General features: G+C 41.2%; 1 protein-coding gene across 2 annotated transcripts in view; it reads right to left on the bottom strand.

The window, feature by feature from the left end:
• The window catches only part of CACUL1 (CDK2 associated cullin domain 1), an 81,012-nt gene that overhangs the window by 12,111 nt on the left and 43,724 nt on the right, over positions 1-25,177 (bottom strand). The window contains exons 5-6 of one of the 2 annotated variants that reach the window (XM_077823047.1): positions 15,087-15,189; positions 2,608-2,697 (exon numbers count right to left, since the gene is read on the bottom strand). In XM_077823047.1, the coding sequence (XP_077679173.1) occupies positions 2,608-2,697; positions 15,087-15,189 (193 nt within the window). The remainder of the gene's footprint in view (positions 1-2,607; positions 2,698-15,086; positions 15,190-25,177) is intronic. The other variant, XM_077823048.1, reaches the window with a different exon arrangement.

Below are 25,177 nucleotides of genomic sequence, written 5' to 3'. Positions count from 1 at the left end.
GGGTGTCTGAGGTCAGGTTGCTGGAAGCTGGCAGTCTGCTTGAGGAGACTGGAAAAGGGGGAGTCCAGGGCTTCCGGGCCCAGGACTCCCCAACTTGGACTTGGCCGAAAGTCACTAATTTCCATGCTAACAAGTTCTGTTCTATGCTGTGTTCCTGTTGACTAATAAACCTTCTGTTTTACACTGGCTGAGAGTCACATCTGACTGCAAAGTTGGGGTGCAGGGCCCTCTGGCTTCCCCAGGAGTCCCGCCCGGGCGGACTCGCTGCAGGAAGCGCACGGCATGGAAGGGGATGCTGAATGCTCCAAGGTCAGATCAAGGAAGGTCGAAGCTGTGTAGGTGTCTTCCCCTGGCAACAGTATGCTCAGAGAGAGGAGACATGCTCCCCCAGAGTCCTGACTGGCTTTATACGGAGTAGTTCCAGAGCATCGCCCGGTGACTCCGAGACAACAACTCATGATTTTTAAACGTCTGGCAATACAAAATCCAATCACTTCATGTTAGGATGGTGCAGAGAGAGGACGGTTTGTACAGTCCCGTCTGGTTGTCAGTTATTTTGGTCAAATAATGGAATGGCTTGAGCAATCTGTCATATGAGGACTGAGGGTGGGGCTTGCAAGAGGACTTCCACAGGCATTGGAGCAGCTGGTAACTGACAGCTAGTTACCGTTTTTAAGGGAAAGCTTAAATTCTGCAGAAATCAATGGCTTAGGTCTTCCTACTCAACACTAGCCAGGTGATTTTTCATGACCTGGTAACAATCTTATTTAAATAGCCTTTAGAACACAGTAAGAATACTGAAAATCTGAGAGGGAAATGACAGTACTGAACCAAACTAAACTTTGTCTGTGAAGGAAAAAAGGCAAGGCAAGTTCCATTTAATGTTGACAGGCTTTGTAAGGTTTTCAATACTCTTGTCTTTTGGGATATAAAATAGGATAGTAATATCAAAATCTTACAGATCGGCTCAACTTAGAATGAAACCATGCTTTGTGCTCTTTTTAAATACATTTTCCTTCTCCAGCACTGAAAAGTAAAAGAGAGTAAAGATTAAAGTCCTCACCAGTTTCCTTCCCCTACCTCCTTATATTTTTTAATGTTTGATAAAAATAAGACATGCCTGCGAAGAGTGCTAACTGTGTGAATTCTGTAGATAGTCTGACCACCACAATACTGGCCCTCATACACGCCAGACTGAAGTTTTCATAAAGCTTCCTCTTTGTCATGTCTGGTTCTTTGAGTGGCAATTCCATAGAAAAGAAGATGTGATGGCACCTGGATACGATCCTCTTCGCAGTTACACCAGTACAAAACAATAGAATAACTCCATGGAGCTAAAACTGGCATTGTAGGTAAGAGGAAAACCAGGCCCATTTTGGTATTTGTGTTTTTGAAGCAGAAAAATAAAGGAGCATGACCGATGTTCATTCCGGGAACTTCACAGAATGCCCAAAACATTTCCTCTCCTCATCGCCAGTTAGATGCTGTTGACAGTAGAGATTTACAGCAGAGACTATACCTGGTCACTAACTAAAGCATATGAATACACGTTCATTACAATATTGTTAGAATTACATATTTTATTATATGCCTATTAAGTCTTATAAACAACTGCAGAGCTCACCACATGGCAAACTACACATACCAGTGACTAATGGTTATTTTAATTACCTGCTGCTGTACTGTTAAACTCCTTGGGAATACTGTCCCTTGACCAGGGCTCACTTCAGTTTCCAAATTATACTTTACAGTACCTTCTCAATTTCATATTAAATTTCTAATGCCATGAAAAAATCTCAGAGTACGTCTACACTCCCATAAAAAACCTCTGGCACCGAGTCTCAGAGCCTGGGTAGCTGACTTACGACTCACAGAGCCCAGGCTGCAGGGCTGAAAATTGCAGTTTAGACACTTGGGCTGGAGCCCAGGCCCTGAGACCCTCTCCACTCATGGAAACATCTACACTGCAATTTGATAGCCCCGCCGCCACAGCCCCAAGACAGCTGACCCAGGCCATCTGCAACAGTGCCAAAGGTCTTATCGCAGTGTAGACATACCCTCACACACCACACTTTTCTAGGCTTGTTGAGATAACTAATGTTGGACTTGAAGCCCACATTATATACATTTTACCCAAGGGCAAAATAAAACTTTACAATGAAATAAATGAATTATTTATTTCTTTGTTTTAGCAAAATTACTTCTGTAATCACCACAGCATCATAGATGGAAAGGCCATATCATTCCCACTGTTTCATCTATCTTGTTTTTGAATATCTGTCATGATTGTCCCATTGAGCAGCCTCATCCCCTTATAGTAATACAAAGAAGCACAGTGCTCTTGCTTCAGTTTCCCCTCTCTTATTTTAAACTATTTAAGTGAAGGTGGGAGCCCAATGCAAGAATTAGTCCTCCTGCAGTTCACAACATAGATCTACTGCATTCATAACAAAGGCTTTGCTGGGACATTACACAACACAGCTGAACACTGGCTGACAGATAAGATCATGAAACTACCTTTTTAAAGATACATAATATTCCAGTTTGTGGAATGTTTTGGCACTATAGAATGATGGGAGATTCCAAAAGGAAGCAATGAATATTTACCTGGTCTAAGTGTATACAGGCCTTTCACAATATTTGCCATGGTTGAAGGGGTTATTTGAAACGGTGTTGACTGAGCTTCTAAAAGTAAAGCTGAAATGAAAAGAGAAGCCTGATTAGCCATTTTCTTGATCAAATACTTTAGGTTCTCTGCATATATTTTTGGCAGTTAAAAGAAAGAAAGTTATTTTTTCCTGCTCTGTCTGTCACCTGATGTTCATAATGAGGAAACCAAGTGAGAGACAAATGAGTGAGAACTGTATTCTTACAGATGTAAGTACTGTATAACCTTTTAATTAAAGTGCAATATACGATATAAAGTTATGTGTGGCAAAAATGTGAAATACTTTATCTTTCTCCTGTTACAGCTAAGCATATAGGACTTGTAAGGGAAAACAGGCAAGTAACTGTGTTTAAATGACTCCGCAACAGAACTGAAGTAAATGCAACTTATTTTTAGCGTTAACATTCACAGTGCTATGCTAAGCATAAGAATTTCCACTAATAACTGTTTTAAGACATTTACCATCCTGGCAACAATATCTGCTCTGGATTTGAAGTCCAAACATGAACACTCACCCTGAAACAAAAAGTTTTTTTTAAAAATCAGCTATAAGCAAGAGTACTTACTTTTTTTTTTTTTCTTTTTTTTTAAATAGGAGAGAATATTTATCTTTCATTCTTGATGCACTTATTGGCTTAATATGTAACCGAGAGACACTATCAATAACTGCATTTTTTCTTTGGATAGTTGATTTGGTACTGTTATTATTAAGCATATTATGCGGCATCAGTTTTTAACATGAGGTGGATTTGATTAATGTTGTACCTGTATAAACTACAACATGAACTACTTGTAATTCATTTGGTTAAAGAGCTACACCTGCCCCAAGCCCTTCCTGCCATGTTTGTATGTTTCCAGAAGCCACTGGTCAGCATGTGTTACACACTCCTCTCTCTGCCCGATCCACAGCACACGGTCCTGCCCCTTTAGCTCACACTTTAGAAACATATGTTTTTAGCTGTAGAGCGTCCCCAGTTCAATACCCAATATTGGTCAAGATGGCAGTCACCATACTTATAACCACTGCTTTTTTTTTTTTTTTTTTTCTTAAAGTTCTTCCTTCTTCTGTGGTATAAAAGACCTGTATAAAACAGTGGAAACTGACAAGAGAAATCTCTTTCTTTAATCTTTCAATTACAGTAATCCAAAGTGCTATTTGTAACTATTATAGGTAAATTTGTCTCTGACAGAAGTGTGATTTTAAAAAGAACAGTGTCCTTTTAAATCTGGAAGTTTTGAAAGGACAGTGACTTGCATTCAATGAGACATTTGAAACCTTTCCTCAACAGATTTTCCCTGCAGCAGTACCTAGGCTAGTCAGAAAAGCTGCCTAAAGTGATGTCACCTAGGGAACAAGACTTTATTACAATGTATAGCAATATCTAAATATGATCTAGAAGAGATTAAGCTATAGATATATCATGCATCTAAAACACAAGCCTAGCCATCAGACGTTTAGGTGCAATTGTAAAATGATTCTATCTAAAATGGAACCAACATATGTGTACTGGATTTAGTTTTAAATGGCTTTTTCAGTTCCTCCTTAAAACTTTTGAGAAGACTATTTAAAAAGAATAATCACATCAAAGGTAAACATTTAAACATTAAAATGAACATGAACTCAACAAAAGCCAGAACATTCACAGCTAAGAGCAGCTGAATACATGGCATCTGACAGTATCTTCAAACCATTTGGACATAATTCACTGACTTCATTAAAGGAAACCCAATAGCCAATCTTGCTTTGTAGTAGTGTTTGATCTTATATCCCACGTAGGCTGCAACAGCCAGAGATATTTAAACATACTTGAGCAGTACTAACACTCATCACAGGCAATTTTACACAATGGGGGAGGACAGACAGAATATTATTACAGAGAAAAATGGTATCGCCAAATGTTATGTTCCTATCAATCAGAGAGAAGTCAGGAAAGCAAGCTCCCTAAACAGGTGCATAAAACATTCTTCAAGCTGCAAATTACTTAGATGCCTCTGATCACATAAAATAAAATCAGAGTCGAATATAGGGTGACCAGACGTCCCGATTTTATAGGGACAGTCCTGATTTTTGGGTCTTTTTCTTATATATGCTCCTATTACCCACCCCACCCCGCACGCCCTACCCCGTCCTGATTTTTCACACTTGCTGTCTGGTCACCCTAGTCAGATACTAAATCTTTGGTTTATAAATTTGTTTCAGAGTTCATCCCATCATACCTTTTATATATTTGCTTTCACATTATGGAAAACAAAAAGTGCCCAGAGACACAAAACATCTTTTTCTTAAGGCACATCTGATCCAAGCAAAACGCTGTATGGGTGGGTCTCTAACAGATGTAGAGCCAACAATGTTGGCTATTACAGCTCTCTGACCATGGTACAGAAGGCATGTTGGGGGGGAACGAGAGAGGATGCATGGCTGGATCACATTACACTCCACCAGGTGCAAGTCAGAACAGCCCCCCAAGCTGCTTTCATCTGTGATAGGGCTGGGGCAGAGAATAAGGGAGATATAATTGGTTGCTTGTTCTCAGCTTTTTTCCCCTCCCTCTCCTGGGCTACCCTGCATGGCTGCATGGAGGAGAAAGGGGAGCCATCCATCAACAGGCATTCCTTCCCTTAGACACGGCAGAGTCAAACTGCTGTGTTCTCCCTGGGGCTCTCACAATTTGGTAAGTGAGTATGCACCTCATTCCTCAACCCCTACAATGCAGCAAGAAGCCAGTAGAGAAGCTAACAAAGGGATAGCAACTGCTCAAAGTGCTCCCAGCTCTCATTAGAGCTAATCCTGGGGCTGATGAGGAAACAATGGGAGGCAGCTAGAGAAGTGCTATCCCCTACAGGCCCCCTGCAATGATAGGGCTGATTCAAACACTGTTTAAAAATCATGGGGTTCAGCTTATAGAACACACAAAATACAATTTTTTTCCTCAGGGACACAGTTGCCTAAGGGCACAGCTTAGACACTTGAGGTGCACAAATGGACACTGGACCACAGGTGGGACCCCACTGTCATAGGAGATGACAGCTCATGAATCAACCTGCAGACTTCCACTAGTGGTGCTTAACTTGCACTGAAGTCAATGGAATTAGTCCTGAAACTTAGGACTGTTTGCATGACTAACCCATAGCTTGGAGATGTTCAGACTTAAACATGATTTTAGTTGCTGACTACAGTATTTCCATACTAGTTTAGATTTTTTCCCATAAAAACATTTCTTTTTCAAACTGAGGTATAATTCTGTTCCACAGTATGTAGTATTTGAAGATTTAACCAGCTGCATCCACAATACGTGGCAAGGAAAGTGAACAGTAATCTCTGTGCTGGTTTATTGATTACTGCACCCGCCTTTTTATAAAGGAATTTCATTAGCAAGTTCACCTGGAGATCAATCCTCTCATTAACAGAAGTGAATTTGTGCTTTCCTCCCCAAACCTTATTACATCTTGACTCGCCAAATATTTTTTACCACTTGTTTTTGGTAGGCAGATTGCACCAGCCTTTAAAGCTACAAAATAGCTCACTAAGAAAGCTTTTCTGGATTATTAACTCAAACTGTACTGATTTTGAGACAGCACAGCTGCTGGGCCCAAGTCATCTAAATGAAGAATAAAAATAGTTCCTTTCTTACAAGAGATTAATTTCCGCATTGAGGTAGGAGTGAAAAGGAAAGTGGGAGCAGTACCAACCCTATCTTAAAGGTAAAGCAAGCTTGGGGGTAGTGCCCTGTGCAGATACAAAAATGTGGATCCGCATCCGATCCGCATCAGCAAGAATCAACTTGCGTCCAACCTGCGACCTGCACTTCATCTTTTATTTCTATCTGCATCCGCACCGCCTCCGCAGCAGCACGCTGACAGTGCCTCTCAGAGGACCATCTGTGCGCGTGTGTGTGTACTGTAGGATCTCAAAGGCAGGGAAGCAGCAGTCTGCAGCTCAAAGCCTATGAGGCTGCCTCCCCACCTTTGAGATCCTATATCCATCACCCCCCATACAGAGAAAGGGGAGATAATAGATCAAGAAGCCACTGTCTGCAGCTCATAGTCTATGAGGATCTAGAAGGCAGGAAAGCAGCCTCATAGGTTATGAGCTGTAGACAACTGCTTCTTGACCTATTACCTCCCCTTTCTCTGTATGCCAGGGGCGGGGGGGGGGGGGGAAGAGTGGGATCTGGAAGACAGGGAAGCAGCCTATATTCTCTCTCCCCGCAAACATACACAGAAGGGGGGGGTGATAGATCAAGAGAGGCAGCAAAATCCCCCATGCGCCTATCACCATGGTTTAAGCAGCCAAGCTATCTAGGAAACCTCTCCCGACTTCATTTTTGCCGTATCACGGAAGTTTAGAGGGAGGCAGCTGCTTCTGTAAAGTAAGTAGATGGGGGGAGGAGGGAGAAAGAGTGATGGAATATAGGCTGACAGCTGCTTCCCCGCCTTTGAGATCCTATATTTATAGCCTTGCGCAGATACAAAATTTATATCCACGTCCAATCCACAAAAATGGTTCGTGGACATCCGCATCTGCATCTATGGATGCGGATATCCCCGAATATAAAGTGGATATCCATGGATTTGCAGGGCTTTACATGGGGGCACCCATGAGACTGTTGTGCATTCCCCATCCCTCTTGGCAGCCTGGAAACCAAAAACGTAGATATTCTTTTCAGGCCCTTTTTCTAGTTTGCTTTGCCAGCGCAGCTGCAGGTAGCTTTCCCGTAGCTGACCCCTTGAGAGGGAAGAGTCAAACTGGAGAAAAAAAGAGAGGTCATCACTGGAAGATAGCAAGATCCTTCCATCTGATTAATTTTGAGTTCTGCCTGCCTGTTCCAAAAGGTGAGGTGGGGGAAGATACCAGCTTCTCTGCCATAGCAACCCATTCAGGCATTGATCTTGACATTAAGTACTGTCCAGTTTTCTCCGAGTATTTTGCATAGTCCCTCTTCCCATATATAAAAGCTGGGCATGGGACATATCACTGTAAGACAGTGAGTCACTCTACTGCCTTCTTTCTTAGTAAACTAAGAACAAATCAGTACATTTTGTTCCACCCACATTAATGAGCTGGCTGATGACAGTATAGAGTTACACATCTGTTAGTAATTCGCTGGAGTGCAAATCAAGTAACACACCCTTTCCTGCCTGTCCATTAACTGAGGTATCAAAAAGTGAAAAACCCCTTTCCTTGCAACATGTACCAGCCTCCAACCACCTTAGTTTTTCCTGTATTTTCATATGGCGTTTATGCTTTTTAATTCCATATCAGAAGCAAGAAGGGATGATCTGAGTGGATTTCTTTTGCAAAGAACCATCGCTGAACTTATTCAGCTTCTAGGTCAATTTTTCTGCTTCCTCTTTGAAATTTTTACAGTTGAAGCACTTTCCCCCTATGTTCGTCATAGGAGACCTTTTAAAACAAACTCTTTTCTCATATGCGATTATGAAAGAACTCCTGCCCTTTTTAAACATGAAAAGGTGAACAGCTTTAAATCCACCCCTTTCTGAGTCTGGGGGAACATGACTGGGAAAAAGAAATAACACTGTCCGATGTAAAAGACAACTCTGACTAAAATATATCATAGGATCAATTAAATGTTTCACAAGTAAGAATTCTTGGAGATGGGGAGGGGTTCCAGTGTCAGGGCAAAAGAACCACAGACCCCTGAGAGCGAAATGTCAGACTCTCAGACTTCAAAATGTAAATCACACAAATCCATGCCACAGTTATTTTTGTGACAACCAATGACAGAAATATTGGCTTTGGCTTTTGATCAAGATCAAGATGTGTCTTTTCAGGTAAATATTTACTTTCAATGCACTCAAGTAAATTAAATCTTGAACCTGAGTACTACATAAAACAAATGCCTGCTTGCTATTATAGTGAGTCAGCCTGTAGATAACAAATCTGTCAAATAAATGAGTAGCTTTTGATTAGCTAATCGTATGACTGTCTAGGTATATGTTATGACTTGGGAAAGCACAGACTAAAAAAGTGTGGGGCTAGATAAAAATCAGTGTTGAACTATATTATAAACAATTAGTATAATTTTGTGCACGTATTTTCATGCCTAGACACTGGTTCTTAATGGGACTCTGTTTCTGGGGTCCATCTTTATTCAGATCTTGCACTTCTGGTTTGAAATCTGAGTAAAGAGTTTTATATCAGTAAAAGAGTGATTGCAGACAACGTTTCTCTTTCCTTATAGTACTTCCTCAGCATGAGTGGTACACTCTATCACACACCTATATTAACAGCCAGCTGGATGTTTCCCTTTCTCATCCATTTATATAAGAGGACAGGTGAGTGAAGGGAAAACATGAAGATTCAGCCTCCGTCCAATCCCCCCTGACCCCCGCACCCGCGGAAAAGGGAAGTAGCAACTGGGAAGCTATGTGGAAGAAATTAATTTCTTTCCTCTGGTGGAGCAGATCTCCTCCTCTAGTTACAGCTAAATGATTCCTCAAGACGGGAGTGCTTTATCTTTGGATCAAAATGATGTGTTTGAAGGGAAATCTTTTTGTCTTTGGAAATCACCAGACTGCACCAAATGGCAGGCATTATCACATGTTTTACAAGGGTAGGTTTCCCCCAAATACAATTAACTCTCTGAAAATTCTTCAGCTCAGATACAGACACGAAGGGAAGGGGAGAATATGCACATGAAAACAGGAATGGTGAAAGTCAGCAAGACAGTGTACGATGCCAACACTTACAGAGGCTCTTGGTGGTGCCCCAAGAATAGAATCTAACATACCCCAGCCAAACAAGTTAGTGAGCAGCACTGCTCCAGACTGAGAATAATCAGAATTATTTTGCCTTAGATACTCTTCCAAATCCAGTTTGTTCCTTATTAGCTTGTTCTTTAGTAGACCAACTGAAATTAGTACAGCTGAGCTTTCTACTTTAGGGTTGCAGTGAGCTCCTCCTGGAGGTGCCAAGGAGTTGTTCACATCAAAGATGAGAACCCTCAATTGTCACTTAAAAAACTTTTTTTGCCACTGAAGGCGGCAGCTGGATATGTTTGCAGATATAAGAAGTTGCAAATGGACCATAGATTTTCAGGTACCTATTATGCCATCAGTCAACAGTGATGTCACCCAACAAAGTAATAACTTTTAAAGATTCTTCTGGACACAAGGCATAGCTGTAAGCCATGACTGTCTGGAGAGGTTTCCAACTAAACCTGTAGAAAAGCCTGGCTTCCTGAACTACAATCCACTTTAAAATGTCAGTGACCAAACTGGGAGGGATAATAGGTGTTCTATTATCAGAAAACATTTTATTCCTATCATTTCAAATGGGACATATCACTCACACAGCGCATGAAGGAACAAGACTATCTTCTATCTCAATTTATTGTAAAGTGAAGGACTGGAGATTTGTTTATTAGTGCGTTTGAAAAGAATGACAACAGTAAGCCTTTCAAATGACCTGTATTTGGGTTTACAGTATAAAGAAAGTGATTGTGGTTTAGATTAGTGACTATTACTCATTTCTGGATTTTGTTACTTATAATAATCTCATGCATAAATGCCATCAACAACAAACAAGATTTTTTCATGAAATAAAAAGAGAACAAATTATCTGCATCACTCAATATTACCAAAGCTTTGTGTAAATAAGATGTTTCATCTCTCCTTGTTATACCCAGGTAAGTAGTTTTGCATTTAGTAAATGCTCCATTAATCATTTAATATAGCGGCCTTATCAAATGAAGCCAGCTTTAGCTCGCATAAGAAAAATAATATGGTTCTATTCACTCAGTTTATGTGGCTCTACTTTAAAGAGCTCTGACATGACAATTATTTCTGTTTGTGTGATTTCATATACTTATTTCTATACATAGGTACACAGCTGTGCGTGCGCATCTATATAGTATTTTTTAAAATTATGATACTATGTCCAGAAATAGCACACTAAGGGCCAAAGTCTGCAACCAGTTATACCCATGTATTTTTGCGAAGACAATCAGGTTGAACGGGTACGAGCACAGGCAAAACATGGCCAGAAATCTGCATAAAGCTCATTTATTTTATGCTTTTTCTGCAAAGCAAGGATGAGTGTAGGCCCCATCCTGCACTGATCACAAAAGACTGTGTCCCATATGCAGGTGTTTCCTTTTTCCTTCAGTGACTCTCAATTCAGACCCACCACAAACAACAACTCAGGGTATGCCTACGCTACATAAAAAGCGTGTTCTTAACTCTGATCAAAATAGCAGCGAAGACACATCAATTCAGCTTTTAACACTAGTTAGCAGCTCAAGTTCAACCCCTGGCTCAACTACAGGCTTTAACTCAGAACCCATTGCACCCCCAACTGCCTAGGTGTGTTAGAGGATTCCAAGTAAGATCAGAGTTCTAATTATTCTCTTCTCACCTCCAACTATATGGGTTCAGAAGCAGGCCCTATTTTAGGCTATGTCTACACTGTGGAACTGTACTGCTATTGCGCTGTAAGGTCTCCTGTATAGCCCCTCTTTGCCGGCAGGAGAGAGCTCTCCTGCAGGCATAATTAAACCAACCCCTACAAGCGGTGTTAGCTACGTCAGCATAGCGCTGTCCACACCAGCGCTTTTGTCTGTGAAACTTATATCCGTCAGGGGCATGGGCAGCGGGTATCATAGTCTGGGAGAGGCTGTGCCTCCCCAAACAGCCTGGTGTGACCCTGCCCACGCTCCACCCCTTCCTGCAGTTCCTTCCCAGTTCCTGCTCTTCCATAGCCCAGGTTGGTTAGGGCTGGGGTCGCTGGTGTGCCGCCCAGAGCTCAGGAATGAGGGGGCTGCAGCCATGCCACCCGGAGCTCTGGGGCTGGGGGCGCTCCGAGGCTGGGTTTGAGGGCCCGCCTGGAGCTGCGGGTGCTTGGGGCTGTTGCGGTGGGGCCACTGGGGTGCTCTGGGTTCCTGTGGGGGAGGGGAGGCAGAAGGGAAGGATGATGGGTGGGGCGTCAGTCAGAAGGGGATGGGCTGGGAGTTAGCCTCCCCCAACAGCCGGTTCACCAGCTGCCCACTGTCAGGGGTATGTTTTTTCATACCCCTGACCAACGACAGTGCTAGTGTAGACAAAGCCTCAGTCAATGGGACTTTTGCCTTTACAGCATATTAAAGGCGGAAAGCTCCACGCCATTTATCCCTTTTTTTTTTTTTTTTTTTTTTTTAAACAGTGCCTTTGTGCAGGAGCACTTTACAAATCAATTAAACTTAAACTACTCTCATTTCCCCTCTTGAATGGGATTTGAAATAGAAATTTCAACTTTTAGCCTTCAATAGGATGACAAGATACCATCAACAAAAATGCATTAAAAAGATGAACAAATTTTAAAAGTAAAAATAAAAGTTATTCCTTTGTGTTGAGCTTAGAATATATAATCTCCAAGCATTTTTCATATTGATAGATTGGCCGTGTGCGTGTGTGTTTGGGGAGGTGGGGGAGGGAGGAGAGAAATGTTAAAAAAAATGACAGCTTCAACGTCTTATCAAAACTTTTTCAAATATATTAGAAAATTCAATCTTCCAAGAGGGCCTCAAATTAAAGTTACCTTATTTCCCTAAGTAGATGCCTATTTTGAACATTTATTCTCATGAATTGTCTTGCTGAACTGTAGTAGCAGGTAATCTGACATCCAAATTATTTTTTTAAATTAAAAAATGCAATTTATGTAAAGATATTGAGTCAAACCGTAGGTAGTCACTGAGGTACGATATAATATTGTTTTTGTTACACAGTCTTTAAAATATAAAGGGGTAATTCATTTATTCTGGCATTAAATTTTAGAATGACTGGAAAATATTTGCGAAGGTTACTGCAAGATGTTTCTCAATTTCCCTACTGTATGCATGTACTCAGTTACTTCCAGGGATACTGTAGGAAGTTTAAAATTTTGTCAAGATACCACTTTTTAATCTTTGATTTAAAAAAAAAAAAAACCACTACTACAGTCAGGATATAAGAAAGTCAGATCACAGTAAGAAGTTTGTCAAAGGTTTAAAAATATAACACAAGATGTTAAATGGCCTAGTTCTAATAAGCTGAATGGTGAGACTAAATAAATGCAGTCCATTAACAGTGCACCTCACACTAGGGTTGCCAATTTTGGCTGGATGTATTCCTGGAGATTTCATCACATGACAATCTTTAATTAAAGATTAACCTTTAATTCATAGATACAAAGGTCAGAAGGGACCATTATGATCATCTAGTCTGACCTCCTGCACAATGCAGGCCACAGAATTTCACCCACCCACTCCTGCGAAAAACCTCTCACCTATGTCTGAGCTATTGAAATCCTCAAATTGTGGTTTAAAGACTTCAAGGAGCACAGAATCCTCCAGCAAGTGACTCGTGCCCCATGCTACAGAGGAAGGCGAAAAACCTCCAGGGCCTCTTCCAATCTGCCCTGGAGAAAAATTCCTTCCCGACCCCAAATATGGCGATCAGCTAAACCCTGAGCATATGGGCAAGATTCACCAGCCAGATACTACAGAAAATTCTTTCCTGGGTAACTCAGATCCCACCCCATCTAATATCCCATCACAGGCCATTAGGCCTATTTACCATGAATATTTAATTACCAAAATCATGTTATCCCATCATACCATCTCCTCCATAAATTTATCAAGTTTAATCTTAAAGCCAGATAGATCTTTTGCCCCCACTGCTTCCCTTAATTCCTGGAGACTCCAGGACAATCCTTCAGGGTTGGCAACCCTACCTCACACAAAGCCATACAGTAGGTTTCTCTACTTCCTGCAGTTTTTTTTTTTTTTTTATCTTTTTCCAATATTTTCTTTTAATTTGATTTCTGCAACTCATCACAAAGCAGTAGCGAAGAAAGACAGAGAGACCCTATGGTAATCAAAGGAAAAAGTCACGTGTGTTACCTGGTAAATTCTTTTTTCTGTTATTTGTATATTGCTTTTGATATTGCAATTATAATTCACAGAAAAATTACATGGCAAGAGAGATCAGAAATTTATTTTCTAAAAATGTTAACTAGTGTGCTACAGAGCTTATTGCCTTACAGAAGGTCATACTAAATTAAATCACACTAGTAGCTGAAAGCCCATGCTGTCGTATGGGTGTAATTTGTAAAGTAATGCGTGATAAGAGAGCCAAAAGAGGCTGAGAACTTAAAAACTGGATTGTAACAGACCATGAATCCCAGTGATCATTGAACCCGGTGATATTCTGAACAAAAAGAACGGTCAACCATGCTTGTAAATCTTTCTATGCTACATACTGATTCAGACATTTTATGCTTCAGAGTGATGTTTGGTTATACTGGGTGTGCTGGTTATGTTATGCCCGGAGAGTTGTGTGGATTTGTGCATGTGGCAAATGAGTGGTCTGTATTAACATAAGGGACTGTGTGTGTTTGAGGTTATTTGATATGCTGATTGTGTTGTGTGGGTGGATGTCTTGATTTGTATCTGGTGGGAAGAGGGGCTGTGCTTGGAGATTTATGTGGGTACACTAAGGCTACACTAGCCACTACTTTGTCCATCCCCCAACTTTTTCCTAATTGGTGGGGTGGGAAGGGAGATGTGGTTCTCCTCTTGCTGTACACCCTCTAACACCTGGGCACTTGATTCCTCCAACCACACCACACCAGTCACATTTTACTTAGCATTTTGATATTGAAACTAGAAGAGAGCATAGGCAGCTGGACAATAAAATATTATGTCCTCATAATCGTAAGATGGACATCTTTAGCATGAAGTACTTCGACGACAGTGACATCTACACAAAATGATGTTTGTGAAAGCGTAATTGTTGTTTTGGCACTAATATGCCTCATTCTTCCTCCTAGAACAGTGGTTCCCCGCCTGTGCAGGGAAAGCTCCTGGCGGGCTGGGCCAGTTTGTTTACCACAGATTCAGCCGATCGCGGCTCCCAGTGGCCGCGGTTCGCTGCTCCAGGCCAATGGGAGCTGTTGGAAGCGGCGCAGGCCGAGGGATGTACTGGCCGCCACTTCCAGCAGCTCCCATTGGCCTGGAGCAGCGAACCGGAGCCACTGGGAGCCGCGATCAGCCGAACCTGCGGACGCAGCAGGTAAACAAACCGGCCCGGCCCGGCCCGCCAGGGGCTTTCCCTGAACAAGCGGCGGAACAAGTTTGGGAATCACTGTCCTAGAACATTACTAAATTTATACCTTTATAAATAACCAACCTTATTACACTGCATTTTTACTGGGAGACTCAAAAAAACCCCACAGTATGGCACCCATTCCCTTATCTTTAAATCTTATTTTAAGTACTGTTCTATGGAATCTGTATTTAAATCCTCTAGTTCTTTGCCATTTTATTCCTACCTATTCTGCTTTTTCTCCTAAAACCTACACTTGAAAATATTATAGTTTCCCAGAATTGCGACAGAATCTGATTGCCCCCCATTTTAAGAAAAGTCCAATAAATTTACTTACGCATTAGGCTGTAAATGTGCTTTTCTGCAACATGTTCCGTAAACAGCTTTATAAGGTCATCTTTTAAGTCTCTGTTAAGCTTGGTTTCTATGTAAAATTTATTCTGGAAAACAATACAGACAAAGGTTTTTATATTTGACTTTACAATGGCAGACTAAGCAAATATACTTTACCACCGAATGGAGTCCAGATTTAAAAACTGTAATAATGCTATTGTTTGAATTCTAAACAGATTACTTGCTAATCTGATTCATATTACACAAACGAGCCCTGATTCTACAAACATGCAACATGCTTAAAGTTGAGCACATGAGTAGCACCACTGAAGCCAATGAGACATCCTTAAGGTTAAGCACATGCGTGTTTGCAGAATTGGGGTCTGCATCTGCAAAATACATTTTATTTTAATGATAGTTTTGAACAGACTACAATACCCAAGTAGGAGTCGATATCATGTTTATAGCAATAATGTGTTTATCAAAGGCATCAAAATGTTTAAGATGTGATTTATTATCTGCAAAATTCTACTCACTTACTTGTTTCTGAAGGACAGGAGTGAGGTGGGGGGGTGCATGTGTATAAAAAACATCTGAAGTGTTTTTCATCAGCTTCATGGCAAGGGAGTGTTAGCAGATTTTGTGCTAGCACTGGTAGTTTCATGAGGATTATACAAGTCTTCATGAAAGACTGCCAAATAGTTTATGAACAAAACTGACTGACTTTGAAATTATGATCTGGTTGGGAGGTCCTGCAGATTTAAGTTTTTGGCTTAGTCTTTTTCGTAAACTGTTTTTAATTCAACTACTCCAAGAGAAAACCACCACTACACAACCACTATTTACACTTAACCTTACAATATTTTTGCTTTGCTGCCACAGAGTCAGTTAGCAAGCAAAAAAAGGAGCACCAATCAACACACCCTATTCCCAGGAATAAATCTCACTGCAGATAACTAGGAGTTTAAACCAACCATCCCAGTAGAACCACGGAGGAAAGGAAATGTGAAATACTACAGCAGAATACACTTGCTATTCTCTAATCATAATCTGCAATACATTAAATAGACCAGAAACAGATTTCTTTTGACAGATTTCAGAGTAGCAGCCGTGTTAGTCTGTCTTTGCAAAAAGAAAAGGAGTACTTGTGGCACCTTAGAGACTAACCAATTTATTTGAGCATAAGCTTTCGTGAGCTACAGCTCACTTCATCGGATGCATACTGTGGAAACTGCAGAAGACATTATATACACAGAGACCATGAAACAATACCTCCTCCCACCCCACTCTCCTGCTGGTAATAGCTTATCTAAAGTGATCACTCTCCTTACAATGTGTATGATAATCAAGTTGGGCCATTTCCAGCACAAATCCATATTTCAGAAACACCAATTTTGTATAGGTTTCAGAGTAGCAGCCATGTTAGTCTGTATCCGCAAAAAGAACAGGAGTACTTGTGGCACCTTAGAGACTAACTTATGCTCAGATAAATGTGTTAGTCTTTAAGGTGCCACAAACACTCCTGTTCAATTTTGTTTAGTAATTTATGTTAACAGCAGTCCTGAATTTGAAATGAGTTTAGGAAAAAAAACCTGAAATGTTGAAGTGTTTGTTTTGATTTAATTTACCACAATTAAGTGTTTTAAAGCACCTTGGTTCCTTGCTCAAACGATGCTGGTAAAGTTTGCAAAAATACCTAAATCCAATTGATTTTGATAAAGGCAGCAAACATTTAGAACCATAGAAGCCCACAGTTTAGCGTCCTTTCTCATGCCGTGTCAAATGCTGTGCTGAGCACGTGCAACATTTATAGCTGAATTCTGTTCAGTCAGTTTTCAGTCCAAGACATCTATGGTACGAGTCAATAGACCACAGGTTGAATTTCCAAAGGGGTCCACACCTCCATTTTAAATTTTTTAGAGGTTCACAACTGAAAAAAGTTTGAAAACCACTGATCTACATGTCTGATAATTCTGTTCATAACTATAGTTTCAACCAATTTGCCCGGTACTGAAGTTAGGCTTATTGGCCTGTAATTGCCAGGATCTCCTTTAAATTTAAAATTTAAAAATTGACAATACATTACCTACCATCCAGTCATCTGGTACACAAGCTGATTTACGTGATAGGTTACACACCACAGTTAGCAGTTCTGCAATTCATATTTGAGTTCCTTCAGAACTCCTGGGTGAACACTATCTGGTCCTAGAGATTTACTACTGTTTAATTTATCAATTTGTTCCAAAACCTCCTCTACTGACACCTCAATCTGCGACTGTTCCTCAAACTTGTTACCTAAAAATGGTTGGTGTGTGAATCTTCCTCACATCCTCTGCAGTGAAGACCTATGCAAATAATTAATTTAGCTTCTCCACAATGGCCTTGTCTTCCTTGAATACTCCTTTAGCACTTCTATCATCCAATCACCCTAATGTCTTTTTGGTAGGCTTCCTGCTTCCGATGCATTGAAAAAAACAATGCGTTGTTAGTTTGTGTGTCCTTAGCTAATTGTTCTTCAAAATTCTTTCTTGGCTTGCCTTCTTATACTTTCACACTTGACTTTCCAGAGAGTATGCTCCTTTCCATTTGCCTCAGTAGGATTTGACTTCCAATTTTTAAAGGATGCCTTTTTGCCTCTAAATGCTTCTTTTACTGTGCTATTTAGCCATGGTGGAATTTTTTTTTTATTTTTTTTATTTTTTTGGTCTTCTTACTGCATGAAGATACTGCATTTGATTTGGACTATGAATTATGTTCTACAGTTTTCCTAAGGAAAACACTCAGAATTTCTCTATAGCTATTGGCATTTTCATTCTTTTTAATTAGGTTAGCAATGATAAGAGATCACACGTCTTTTATACTTCATTAAAAAAGGTGTTATGACTTTAATCTGATCCCATTATTTTTATAATTTTAGTAGGTGTCCCAATTAGTTTTGAAAAATGATGCAGTGTTCCAGTGATGTCTTTTACAGTACAAGGTGGTTTAGTACCATCTAGGTATTTATCAAATCACATTCATGGCTCAAATTGATAACTTCAGAGAGATGATTTGACACATCCTGTACAACATTCCTAAATACATTAATTAATAGTGCAAACTGGTGGAATTAATATTAGTCATGGCATTACAGTACAGAAATTATGCATAAATCAGATTCATATGTACCCTTTGCTGAACTTTAAAAGAGATTGGTACATTCATGTTCTAACAAGTGTGCCCTTTGTCAGACCTTATTTCCTTGTTCCCTGAAATTTCCCAATAAATAGTAGCATGGAGCCAATGTTGCAACATATAGTGCTTTTCAGGTATAGGAGCCATCAGCTAGCTAGGCCACTGTAAACTCTAACTCTAGGTAGACCCAAAGTACTACATTAATGGTATTTGCAATGTCAGATTTACCTATCTTTTTCGCCAGCTGACTAGAGCCAGTTAAAGTGATTTATCTATACAGAGTCTCCCTTCCATGCCAACTCAGACAGCTGATGTCTGACAGCCAGAAACAAGCACAGCAGTAACTATTTTTGTCTGGGTGGGGTGAGACACCGAGCTGAGAAAACAACAGATCTGACTGGGACAGCGGGGGAAAGATAGTCAAAGCATTCTAATGAGTCTGTCTCGGCCATAATTAAACAAATTAGACAGACAACATGCTCTCTCGCTCTTTGGTGGTGAAATGGTGGAAAGTGGTGGAAATGCCATTACTTAAGTTTTATAACTGGAAAAGCAACACAGAATATTGGGGGGGGGGGGAGTAGAGAATACTGCTGAAACAACAAGGGGGAAAGATTAGATGGCTTTTGTATCTCTAATTTCTATAATGCTGTGGACAGAAAACATTATTGTATGTATCCTATCATACAGGCAATATTACAGAATATAAATGATCTATTTGTTTACTTGGAAATGCTGTTTACATGCTATATCCACTTTCTGTCTCTCACAAATGTAGTTATCCTGTAAGTGATAAATATTTCAGTACAGAAAGGCCAAGGAGGAGGGTTTTCTCCCCCCTACCCCCTTTAGTGAAGAGACCAGCAGATTTTTTGTAAAAGATAACTGCAACTAAAATGTCAAATGTGAACCTGAGTTAGTGCTAATAAGGTGAACGGGGAAATGTGAAAGAAAAGCACTTTTACTACCATCCATGCAATATATTCTCCATCCAGCGAGCATCAATGTTTGTGGAGGTGCCAAAATAAGAATGCTAATATTTGAGAAGAATTGTAGTGGTGATGAAATTCAGCAGTCAAAACTAGAAGGGCCAACACTTTTGTTCAGACTGACTTCATAACATGAAATGTAACGGGGTTTCAACTGCTGGGACTCAGCCATGACATAATTTGGACAAACCTATGTAAGAAAGGAATAATCAAAGTCTAGACAAAAATAGGAGAATATTCCAAAATGATAAATTTAAGGGAGTAATAGGAAATGTTTTGTTTGTTTAACTTGAATTCCACAGTTTATGTCCCACAGCATGTTGTGTAGTAAACCCTTAGTAAGCATCCAGAAGTGAATCCTATTTTTATTCGGATTTATTAAAAAAAGATGCACCTAAGTTCTAGGTGCCCTGGATAATTATTTAAAGCTGGGATTTTCAAAGGAGCCAAAAGAGTTCAGATGTAGGCTGCTGCTGGCTAGATCTTTGTTTAGTTGCGCAAGAAGGCTGGGATTTCAGAGGACTCCAAGTCCACCGAATTTCAGTGGAAGTTAGGTGCTTAGCTTCTTTAATATCCTTAGAAAAGCCCAGCCTAAAAGCACACCTAAACAAAGAGTAAACCAACAGCAACCTTAAAACCATAAATGACAGCTCTTCGCAAAAGGAAGAAATGAGAATTCCTTCTCCTGCAACAATCCCTTCTCCAGAAATCTACCACCACCACCTCATAAAGATGAGCCTTACAGGATATGCGGGAAAACACACTGAACTGATCAAGCATACATACTTCCTACATTTTCAATGCTCCCATACATGTCATGGGACCTGATCCTGTACTACTGGAGTCAATAGGAGTTTTGCTATTGACTTCAGTGGGTACATACATTCAAACCACAGCAAAATACACTGTTAGGCCATACTGAGGAGACAAGCTGAGACAAGCCAAGGAGCTCAGGAACAAAAACACGTTCAAGATGTACCACAGATTTCTCAGGAAAAAAGGTTGTTTGACTCCTTCGTGGGGGAAGCGGGGGTTAAATACGAATACTGTTATCCTTACAAAATACATTACTTGAATGCAACTTGACAATACAGAAAAGGCCATTCATGGTAATAATTAAATTTTTCAAAAAGAAAAAGGAGTACTTGTGGCACCTTAGAGACTAACCAATTTATTTGAGCATGAGCTTTCGTGAGCTACAGCTCACTTCATCGGATGCAGCGAAGTGAGCTGTAGCTCACAAAAGCTCATGCTCAAATAAATTGGTTAGTCTCTAAGGTGCTACAAGTACTCCTTTTCTTTTTGCGAATACAGACTAACACGGCTGTTACTCTGAAACCTGTCATTAAATTTTTCAATGCACTAAACACTTAGCTGAACAGTTAGTTCTGGAACGATAGATTTGCCAACGGTTTTGCTACATCTATTTAAAGACTATGAAAGTGTATAGTTAAGTATAAGTGTTTGTTACCTGCATCTGAATCAGACTGCTTTATTTTAAAAGGGGATGCTGATACATAAGTGTTTTCTTTTCTTACGGTGAGGGAGAAGGGAATACATATCAAGATCGAAGAAAAAAATTGACAAAAAACAAAATTTGAATAGGGACCAGCTCAGGAATGGCAACATATATGACCGTTGAACAAGGAAGCTTTATACCCAAAACGATGCAGGATAAGGAAAATCCAAAGCAGGAAAGTAAAAGCTAAATAGAAAAGGAGTACTTGTGGCACCTTAGAGACTAACCAATTTATTTGAGCATGAGCTTTCGTGAGCTACAGCTCACTTCATCGGATGTTTCCACAGTATGCATCCGATGAAGTGAGCTGTAGCTCACGAAAGCTCATGCTCAATAAATTGGTTTGTCTCTATGGTGCCACAAGTACTCCTTTTCTTTTTGCGAATACAGACTAACACGGCTGTTACTCTGAAAAGCTAAATAGTAACTTAGGTTCATACTATACATATGAAGCTTTCTAAGCATTAGTTTATTCCTGTTTTAAGTTACAAGTACCTTCTTTTAAACACTGGCCACTGGGTGTGGCCCCAGTCCCACAATCTGATCCATCCAAGTGGGCCCTTCCATCCATGCAGAGTCCCATTGAAGTCACTTTTCAGAGTAACAGCCGTGTTAATCTGTATTCACAAAAAGAAAAGGAGTACTTGTGGCACCTTAGAGACTAACCAATTTATTTGAGCATAAGCTTTCGTGAGCTACAGCTCACTTCATCGGAAAAAATACCTCCTCCCACCCCACTCTCCTGCTGGTAACAGCTTATCTAAAGTGATCACTCTCCTTACAGGAGATCACTTTAGATAAGCTATTACCAGCAAGAGAGTGGGGTGGGAGGAGGTATTTTTTCATGCTGTGTGTGTATATAATAAGATCTTCTACACTTTCCACAGTATGCATCCGATGAAGTGAGCTGTAGCTCACAAAAGCTTATGCTCAAATAAATTGGTTAGTCTCTAAGGTGCCACAAGTACTCCTTTTCTTTTTACTGAAGTCCTGCCCGGGTGCTAGAACATTCCCATGCAGATCAGATTATAGAATCATGGCCCATGATGCAAATATTTGAAGAAAATCATAACTAGGAAAAAGCCCACTTCATCGGATGCATAGATATATATTTATATACACACACATATACATTCACACACACACAGAGAGAACACGAAAAGGTGGAGTAAGAGGTTAATTAATTAAGATGAGCTATTAGCAGCAGGAGGAAAAAAACTTTTGTAGTGATAATAAGCTGGCCCGACAGTCTCTATGCAAAAGAATAAATGGACACAAATCTGACATCAGGAATCATAACATTCAAAAACCGGTAGGAGAACACTTCAACCTCTCTGGCAACTCAGTAACAGATTTAAAGGTGGCAATTTTGCAACAGAAAAGCTTCAAAAACAGAATCCAAGGAGAAACTGCTGAGCTTGAATTAATATGCAAACTAGATACCATTAACTTGGGTTTGAATAGAGACAGGGAGTGGCTGGGTCATTACACATATTGACTATTTCCCCATGTTAGGTATCCCCACACCTTCTTGTCAACTGTCTAAATGGGTCATCTTGATGATTACTACAAACGTTTTTTTTTGTTTTTCCTCCTGCTGATAATAGCTTATCTTAATTAATTAGCCTCTTACTCCACCTTTTCATGTTCTCTGTATATTATATCTATCTTCTTACTATAGGTTCCATTCTATGCATCCGATAAAGTGGGCTGTAGCCCACAAAAGCTTATGCTCAAATAAATTTGTTAGTCTCTAAGGTGCCACAAGTACTCCTGTTCTTTTTGTGGATACAGACTAACACGGCTGCTACTCGGAAACTTGTCATAATTAGGAAGCGAAGCTATGTCATTTTATGCATGGGGTCCTACCAAATTCACAGCCATGAAAAAGCATCATGGACTGTGAAATCTGGTCTTTTGTGTGCTTTTATCCATACTATACAGATTTCACAAGGGAGACCAGCATTTCTCAAATTGGAGGTCCTGAGCCAAAAGGGAGTTGCAGGAGGGGGTCACAAGGTTATTTTAGGGGGGGTTGCAGTATTGCCACCCTTATGTCTCTGCTGCCTTCAGAGCTGGGCAGCCAGAGAGTGGCGGCTGTTGGCTGCGCACCCAGCTCTGAAGGCAGCGCCCTGCCAGCAGCAGCGCAGAAGTAAGGGTGGCAATACCATACCAGGCCACCCCTACTTCTGTGCTGCCGCTGGCAGCGGCTCTGTCTTCAGAGCCGGGATCCCAGCCTGCAGCCACCGCTCTCCAGCTGCCCAGCTCTGAAGGCAGCGCCGCTGCCACCAGCGGAAACGCAGAAGTAAGGACAGAAGTACCACAACTCCCCCCAAGAAGAACCCTGTGACCCCTCCACAAACTCCTTTTTGGGCCAGGATCCCTACAATTACAATACCGTGAAATTTCAGATTTAAATAGCTGAAACCATTAAAATTTATTATTTTAAAAATCCAATGACCGTGAAATGGACCAAAATGGATAGTGAATTTGGTAGGGCCCTATTTATGCAGTGATGGTTCTTTAATGTGTTTTTCCCTCTGGGTGCCCCACTGTAGGTGTGCTTGCACCTCTGCACTGCTGACTGGAGAACTTCAGTGCATTGTCCACTGGGCCCAGACATGCTGCGCCATGAGGCTAGCCAGTGGACACAGGCTAACCCTCCCCGGTTCTTTCTCTACCGCAGAGTCAAGACAAGAATTCTGAAGTAGAGGGAGGAGGGTGGATTGTGGAGCACCCATAGGGGGACACATCTCGAAGAATCCTGGTTACTGCACAAGGTAACTTCTTCGTCTTCTTCGAGTGGTGTCCCTATGGGTGCTCCACTGTAGGCGACTCCCAAGCAGTATTCCTTCTCGAGGGCTGGGACTGCGGAGTTGGGTCAGTTACAGATAACAGTCCTGTGGAGCTGAAGATGGCATAGGAGGCAGAGTCCCAGTGATCACCCTGTGTTCTGCGAAAGTTTAGACTGATGCTCACGTCACCGCTGTACAGATCTAGAAGATAGGGACATTCTTGAGGAAGGTGATGGATGAAGAGATCGACCTTGTGGAGTGTGTATGTATGGCATTTGGAGAGATGTGTTGGGACATGCACGAAATCTGAAACCTGGACCATTTCTGTAGGTATCATAGAATCGAATCATAGAATATCAGGGTTGGAAGGGACCTCAGGAGGTCATCTAGTCCAACCTCCTGCTCAAAGCAAGACCAATCCCTAATTTTTGCCCCAGATCCCAAATAACCCCCTCAAGGATTGAACTCACAACCCTGGGTTTAGCAGGCCCATGCTCAAACCATTGAGCTATCCCTCCCCCCAAGTACAAGTACATGTCAAGGATATTCTACTGTGTAACAGAACTCTTGTATCTCTCTTGAACAGGAGGAGCTTTTTAGGTGTTAGAACCAAGCAGGAGTCATGCCTTGAGGTGGAGAATCCCCAAGTTGGAATGCAGGGTATGTTCTTTGTTCTATGACAAGAGGTGCGGAATGGTCGGGAGAGAGACTGGTGAGTACGTTGTGAGCTGACACACGTAAGGGTACTAGGTCTGACTCAGCCAACTAGGTGCACTCAGAATGACATGAACTCCATCCCTTTTTATTTTCAGCAGGACCTTCAACAGTAGGGGAAATGGAGGGAAGAGGTAGAGAAGGTCCCTATGCCAAGGGAAGAGGAAAGCATCGCCCAACAAGTGCTGTCCCATCCCCGCTCTGGAGCAGTAGTGTGAACATTTCTTTTTCAGGTGAGTGGCGAACAGGTGTGTAGACTGGGTGGTATGTCCCCCCATCACTTGAACTGGTTGTGAAGTACTGTTGGGTGTATCTCCCACTCATGGTCGTGTGGGAATTTGCAACTGAGACTGTCCACTATCAAGTTTTGTGTATCCAGGAGGTACGCTGCAGACAGTATAATGTTGTGGGAGATGTCCCAATTCCATAAGCTCATCACTTTTGTGCATAGGTAGGGCTATCTAGCTCCCCCCTGCCAACTGACGTAATACATAAAGATCCTGACAGATAACTTGGCCTGTGTGTGATCCTGTGAGCAGCGGGAGAAAATGAGTGCAGGTTTTCCTGACTGCTCTCAGCTCACTGATGTGGAGGGATATCTCTGAAGGCGACCATTTGCCTTGCATTGTGAGGCCGTTTTGATGCACGGCCCACCCTATGAGTGAAGCATTAGTGATGAGGAGCAACAACAGTGATGTTTGTGAGAAGGGGATCCCTTTGCAAACATTGTCTGGGTCCTTCCACCAGTTTAAGGAGTTTTTGATCCTGGTGGGTAGCAACAGGGATTTGTCCAGTCTGTCCTTGATTGGTCTGTAAACTGAGATGAACCACATTTGGAGACATCGCATGTGAAGCCTGGCATGTGATACGACTGCTGTGCCTGCTGCCATATGCCCCAAGAGTT

The sequence above is a fragment of the Eretmochelys imbricata genome, chromosome 7, assembly GCF_965152235.1.
Source record: "Eretmochelys imbricata isolate rEreImb1 chromosome 7, rEreImb1.hap1, whole genome shotgun sequence".
NCBI lineage: Eukaryota > Metazoa > Chordata > Testudines > Cheloniidae > Eretmochelys > Eretmochelys imbricata.
Note: the sequence above shows the minus strand (reverse complement) of the source record. Positions and strands in the feature narration are given on the sequence as shown.